The sequence below is a fragment of the Oratosquilla oratoria genome, chromosome 30, assembly GCF_046742065.1.
Source record: "Oratosquilla oratoria isolate Oo_2021 chromosome 30, ASM4674206v1, whole genome shotgun sequence".
In the NCBI taxonomy this organism is placed as follows: Eukaryota; Metazoa; Arthropoda; class Malacostraca; order Stomatopoda; family Squillidae; genus Oratosquilla; species Oratosquilla oratoria.
In genome coordinates this window covers 36,058,232-36,065,731 of record NC_134806.1, presented here as the reverse complement: position 1 = coordinate 36,065,731, position 7,500 = coordinate 36,058,232, and the positions used below count along the sequence as shown (strand labels likewise).

The window sequence follows — 7,500 nt, the reverse complement described above, 5'->3', positions numbered from 1 at the left end:
CCCACCTAGATTTTATTCCATTTATGGTGACCCGCTGTTTTCTGTTACTAATCCAAGCTCTAATCCATTCTAACACTTTTCCTCCTATGCCATGGGCTTTGATTTTATTTAGTAGTCTCTGGTGTGGCACTTTGTCGAACGCTTTGCTAAAGTCAAGGTAAATAACATCGTAATTTTCATTGTTGTCTGCCGCCTTATATACCTTAATGTAAAAGGATAGAAGATTAGTCACACATGACTTACCCTTAGAGAAACCATGCTGTGGAACACGAATTAAATTATGCCCTTCAATGTGTTCTCTGGGTCTATTTACTATTATTGATTCAAGCATTTTTCCTATAACCGATGTCAAACTGATTGGCCTGTAGTTGCATATAGACGATCTATCTCCCTTCTTAAAAACAGGAACAACGTTTGCCTGCCTCCAAGCAGTAGGAACAGAACCAGTGTCTACCGATTTATTGAATATTTCAGTTAACTGGTCGCAGATTTCAAATCTACACTCTTTAAGCATTCTTGGAAAAATTTCGTCTGGACCCGGAGATTTTGTAGCTTTAAGTCTGTCAATCTGCTTGACTACTTCCTCTTTACTAATGCTGATATTAGTTAGACTACTTTCTTCATCCCCTCTGAAAATCGGATCGCAGTCAGGTACTTTATCTAACCTCTCATTAGTAAACACCGATAGAAAATAATTGTTAAACTTCTCACTCATTTTTTCTTCCGATTCAATCATGACATTTTCATCGTTTTTAATTGGTCCTATTCTTTCTTTATTTTTTGTTCTATAGAGGTGAAAGAAACCCTTTGGGTTGGATTTTGCTTGACTGGCAACCTTGATTTCATAATTACGTTTCGCTGAACGTGTATTCCTTTTAACCAGCTTTGCCATTTCGTTATATCTTGATCTAAGGTGTGATTCCCCGTTTTTCATTTTTACGTAAAGTCCTCATTTCATTCCGATCTCATATATTTTTTTTATTTAATGAAGTGTTAAATTGATATTCACAAAATACTCTACAGGTCTCTTTTTTGATGTATCAAAAAATGCAAGACAAAAGAAACCAAAAAACATCTTCTCTTGATTTCGCAAAGTGTTAAAGCGATATTCACAAAATGCTCCAAAAAGTTGTAACACGAAAGAAGCAAAAAGATAGAAAACGAAAAGTAAATATCAACACAGCACTATTCCACGATGAAAAAAGTGGTCTAGAAAAAGTGTCATTAATTTTTTTTTTTTTTTTTTTTTTTTTTTTTTTTTTTTTAAGACTGGGTCTCAGAATGAAAATGAAAGGGGCGGCAAAAAAAAAAAAAAAAAAAAAAACAAGAAAGAAAAAAAAAACGCCAAAACCAAGGACCATTAAAAAAATACATTATTTATTTATTCATTTTCATTAACATTAATCACATTAGACTGATACCAAAAGATGTTAGGGGGATCTACTGAGTTCTTAGTTAAGTATCCGGACAATTGCCCCACTGGATATTTGCCGCCTATCTCGACATCTTCATCCCCCCTGGCAACTGCCCTACTCACCCTGAGACAACTGACCAGCGAGACAACTTCCATAGAGACAACAACTCCCGGACAATTACACCTAGATCACAGTTTCTGTCAATGGTGGTACATTGTCCATATTATATATATATATATATTATATACATATATATTTATATATATATATATATTTATATATATAATATAATATATATATATACATATATATATATATATATATATACATATACGTGTGTGTGTGTGTGTGTGTGTGTGTGTGTGTGTGTGTGTGTGTGTGTGTGTGTGTGTGTGTGTGTGCGTGTGTGTGTGTGTGCGTGCGTGTGTGTGAGGCAAGAACCCATAAAGAACAAAAACAAAGATTTGCGAAATAAACGACGACCAATACAGATACAAGGAAAGGCGTGGCACTCCAGCGCCCCAAGGTTAAGGGGTCTTGCAGGGCGTGGCACCACAGCGAAGTAGGTTGATGAGGGTCCGAGTGAACGGTGCCACCAGATAAGAGCAGATACTTGGTGGCACTCTCCTGCGGCACTCAGGGTAACAGGATAAAGAAATGACCTTGGAGGAAACTACATGTACTCGTTCGTTAGAAGCTTACACCAGCCGGCGCTTAGTAGCTGCTACAGTAGCCGTCACCTAAGCCCCATTATGCGCTAGACTACTAGAGGGCAGGTGATCAAAGTCGCCTCTAGGAATTGGAGAGACGTAGGCTATGGGACTTGATTAGGAAGATAGAAGTCTAGTGTGATTCTGATTGAGCCACCAACGTACAGACTGAAGGTAGATAGGGATCTTTAGGTAATTTGGCTTGCTGACAGGCGATTTCATTCATCCGAGGGAAAATGTTTGCTGCATAAGGGTTAGAGCCTAACTGGATTAACCAGTTGGTAAGGGATTATGATGTGCATACACACATACACAAATACATACATATATACATACATACATACATACGTACTCGCACACATGCATACATGCATACATGTATATGGAATTCTCACTGCCAAGCAATAAGAAAAGGATTTCAGCACAGGATTCTGAAGGATATGACAGATCTAAAATCCATTAGTGAACAAATGGCTGAAGCCAGGGTTTCAGGGTTAGGCACTGAAAGAAGCTTTGATGCTGTGGATTGTGTTGAACAAAAAGAATAAAAAAAATATATAAAAAAAAAGAGAGGAAAAAATATGTTTGTCAAACGAATCACACATAAAAAGGGAAATGGTCTGAACGATATAATTGGATTAGGGAGAGGCAATATATGTATCAGTTCACGGAAGTGCACAGTAAAAATTATAAAAGGAATTGAACGTAATGTACGATACTAAAAAAAAATTATTATGAAAATTAAAAACACAAAAATTCAAGGACAACTAAGGCAACGAATTAAAGAAAAAGAATAGAAAAAATATACGAAAAAAAATTCTCAGCGAGATAAAGGGACGAACAGGAATATTAATAAATTCACGATAGAAATCAACGCCCTTTTCCCACACCATATCGTATTTCTAACCTAACAACTACTGTTCCTGACTGAAATCTTCTGAGAACAGTGACAACGATGGACAACTCAACTACGACATCCAATAGAATGATTCCGAGTATAACGATAATAAAACCGTGTCATTGTATCTTGCATCTTATTCACGACATGAAACATATTACTGCCTTTCACACACTGATAGGACATTCCATTTTCGAATGAGCTCTCGCTGCCTAAGCGTCACTCAACCAAGTGCTTTGCTAAGCATAATTTAATGTAATACTGAGTGTCGAAGTTCTATGGAACTGGACATAGATATCAGTTACTCAGATTCGTCTCTTACAATTACCTAGCTTTCACCAAGCATCCATATTTTATTTTATATATTAATTTCCATTTATTTATTAATTTTATTCCTAATTGGTTCCGCCTTAATCTTCCTGTGAAGCTTATATACATTTACTTTCGTCAGACCATTTTAATCAGGTAAGTGATTCCCCACACACTCGCAATGTTTAAGGTGTAATTAGAGTTTCCACGAGACGGGATACAAGGCGCACTAACCGCACCCGCTCACACAAGGCTAAAGGATAATTATTCACTAACCATTCCAAGAAACTCAATCCAAACAGTCCCAAGTCTTTCATCAATATTCTAATTCTTGAGGAAATTGGAAATTTCGACTTGAATGGCCTCACTTTAAGGATCTAAATTGCTGTCAGCGGGTAGCCCACACCACAAAAAAAAAAAAAAAAATCTTGTAATTGAAAAAAAAAAGATCAAACGATGAAAAACTTTGATTATTTGTGTATCATGTTCTCTATCTTGGTTCTCCTAACACATTAGGCAAAGGTGATACTTTCGACTACGAGTTGTAACCACAGTGAAAGTATACGACAAAAGAGTTCCAATGATGTACACCAAAGACAATGGAAGATCACAACTGACTTCGTTTTCTTATGTACAAAACATAGGCGGGAGGTCAGGAGCGTACGCCAGTAGGCGTTGAGTATCTATGGCCGAAGCTGTCACCTTTGCCTTATGCACTTGGAATGTTGGGGCAGGTAACATTTCTATTGTTGGTGAAAGGATAATACGGCCTCTCTATTTCTATTTCTCTCTCTCTCTCTCTCTCTCTCTCTCTCTCTCTCTCTCTCTCTCTCTCTCTCTTTCTCTCTCTTTCTCTGTCTCTCTCTCTCACTCTCTCTTATTCTCTCTCTCTCTCTGTCTGTCTGTCTCTCTCTCTCTCTCTCTCTCTCTCTCTCTCTTCTTTACACTAAAAAGGGGGCTGCGTGTACCTATAGCCATCAACACGGGAGGAAAACATCAGAAATTTTTTCTTAAAGAACCACAAACTTACTAAAAGCCCCCTTTACGCTCCCATTTCCCCGCTTTTCTCGAGGGGTAGACGCAAACCTACACTAAAGCTCGGAATTTTGGACCTTCCAGTTTCCCTGACGTCACGCTTTTAGCCCGCCTTCGTCTGGCTTGCTCTTCCTTTTTAATGAAATTCTTAAGTTCTGAAATTTGCCCTTGATCATAAAAAGGAATCTTACATAGGTCCCATGTGGCCATCCTCTATGGTGGCAAGTGCACCTCTTACATCTAAAGTCAAAACTACAACATGACCTTAGAATGGAAAATATATTAATTAGTCACATTGTTGTTTCAGACGTCGGTGGTTCTTGGTGTGGTCTTTGTAATGTTAGTGGTGGTATTAGTGGTTGTGGTTGTGGTGGTGGTGGAAGTAGTGGTGATGATGTTGTTGGTGACAGTGGTGGTGGTGTTTGTGGTAGTGTTAATAGTAGTGTTGGTGTTGATGCTGGTGTTTTGTGTTGATGATGATTTTGATGTTGACAAACTCAAGTACCTCCCAGCGTGACCTCCTCATCTAGCTTCCCTTACTTTTTTGTTTTCATCATCATCATCATCAATCATTATCATTATTGTTGTTGTTGTTGTTGTTGTTGTCGTTATTATTATTATTATCATTATTATTACTGTCATTATTATTATTATTATTATTACTATTTATTATTACTATTATTTATTACTATTAATTATTATTACTATTAATTATTATTACTATTATTAATTATTATTATTATTATTATCGTTATTATTACTATTACAATTATTATTATCTATTATTATTATTATTATTGTTATTATTATTATTATTATTTTTAACTAAGGTTTAGGTAGAATTATCTTTAGTAAGAGGGTGAAGTGCCTTCGTCAATAGTCGTCATCTCTGTTCTATTTGTTCTAGGGTCTGTCGGGGCAGGTAACAGTCACCGTTGAGAATCGGAGAGAAGTGCGAGATTCAAACCAGGAATTAAGCAAATGTGAGACCCTTACGCTTCCGTTTGCACCACCAGTTCATATTTTCTCTAATGGACACTAAAGTTTTGATTCTTTGGCAATAACTTGATCAAATATGGTGAATGGAAACGTGTTGACATACAAAACAGTGATTTGCAAGGGGAATCTGTTTCTATACATACAGACATATATATATACATGCATACATACAGACGTCCCCCAAATCAGGCTGGCCCAAAGTGGCTCGACAAAGAAACTGAAAAAAGTATTGCTAAAAAGAGACAGGCTTATAAGAAATATAAGTGCTCGGGTGCACCTAATGACTATGAAAGTTATGTTTCAATACAGAGAGATTTAAAAAAGACCACAAGAAAAAGAAAACGACAATACGAAATGAACATCGCTGATAAATCCAAAGAGAATCCCAAAGAATTCTATAGTTACATTAGAGATAAATAGGTTGTTAGGAATCACATTGGTCCACTATTATCTGCTGACGGTCAACTTGAATATTCAAATGAAGGAATGTGTAATATCTTAAACAATTATTTTAGCTCGGTATTCGTAAACGAAACACCTCAAAGTGAATTCCAAACTGAAACCTGTGAAAAGTCTGGGGTAAACTTACTCACTACGGTAAATATAACAAAAGAAAAAATTAAAACGTGTATAGCAAAACTCAAAGCTAATAAAACACCAGGGTCTAACGGTTGGCATCCAAGAATCTGAAATGAAATGAAAAATTTGATTGTTGTTACGTTAGAAACTATTTTCAAGAAATCCATCATATCCGGAAATGTCCCAAAAGAATGGAAGCTGGCTAACGTTACTCCCATATTCAAAAAAAGTAGCAACAAGAAACCATATAACTATAGGTCTATAAGTTTGACTTCAATCGTAGGAAAAATAATGGAAACTATCATCAGAGATGCTATCGAATATCATTTAGAAAGTAACCGTTTGATAAATGATAGCCAGCATGGTTTCAGACGGAAACGTTCTTGCGTGACTAACTTACTCGAATTCTACAACACAGTTATCTCGAATTATGACAAAAGAAACAATATAGATTTAATATATCTAGACTTTGCAAAATCTTTTGATACCGTCCCACACGAAAGACTACTTACTAAATTAGCTTTGCATGAAATAAGTGGTAGCCTATTAGGTTGGACTAGTAATTGGTTGAATGGTCGAAAACAGAGAGTTGTTTTAAATGGAAAAACTTCTGGATGGAAAAGTGTTGCAAGTGGAGCTCCTCAGGGTTCCGTTCTTGGGCCACTTCTATTCATAGTATATATAAATGATATAGACCATGGACTAAAATCTACTGTTTCCAAATTTGCTGATGATACAAAACTGTGTGGAGTGGCAAATGATCACTCAAACCAATTAGATATTCAAGAAGATTTAGATAAATTACAGCAGTGGTCTGAAAAGTGGCTAATGAAATTTAACACAAGTAAATGCAAGGTAATGCACATAGGTAAAAATAACAGTAAGTACGATTACAAGTTATTTGGAAATTCGTTAACAAAAGTGGATAGTGAAAAAGATCTCGGCATAATTATCAGTAACGACCTCAAATCATCCAAGCAGTGTATTTCAGCTTCTGAGAAAGCAAATAAGATTCTGGGATTGATTGCGCGATCTTTTGATTTCAAAAGTCCATCACTCATTAACAAGCTATATAAATCGTTAGTTCGTCCACATTTGGAATATGCTGTTTCCGTATGGTCACCGAATCTCATTAAAGACATTGACAGACTGGAAAAAGTACAACGGCGAGCCACAAAACTGATTCCAAATATCAAAAATAAATCATACGAAAATCGACTTAAGCACATGAATCTGTTTTCCCTAAAAAAGCGTAGACTCAGAGGTGACTTGATACAGGTCTTTAAGATTTTAAAGGGAATTGACAACATCAAAAGTGACCAAATTTTCACATTGAATGAGAATCAGACAAGAAACAATGGTCTCAAACTGTCCGGAAATAGATTCAATTTGGAAGTAGGTAGAAACAACTTTGCCAACCGTGTAGTTAATGAATGGAATAAACTTCCTGCACAGGTAGTGCAATGTAGTTCAGTTCGAAGCTTTAAGAATCATTTAGATAAATACCTAAGTAAGATGCTGTAATGATTATGATTTATGTTATATTATTTGTTTT

The 7,500-nt window shown here is 36.1% G+C and overlaps 1 protein-coding gene across 1 annotated transcript in view; it reads right to left on the bottom strand.

Moving 5' to 3' along the window:
• The window catches only part of LOC143041274 (peripheral plasma membrane protein CASK-like), a 566,674-nt gene extending 562,097 nt beyond the window's left edge, over nucleotides 1-4,577 (bottom strand). Inside the window, exon 1 of the mRNA XM_076213105.1 lies at nucleotides 4,423-4,577. Coding sequence (XP_076069220.1) covers nucleotides 4,423-4,577 — 155 coding nt within the window. The remainder of the gene's footprint in view (nucleotides 1-4,422) is intronic.
• Between the last annotated feature and the right edge of the window lie 2,923 nt (nucleotides 4,578-7,500).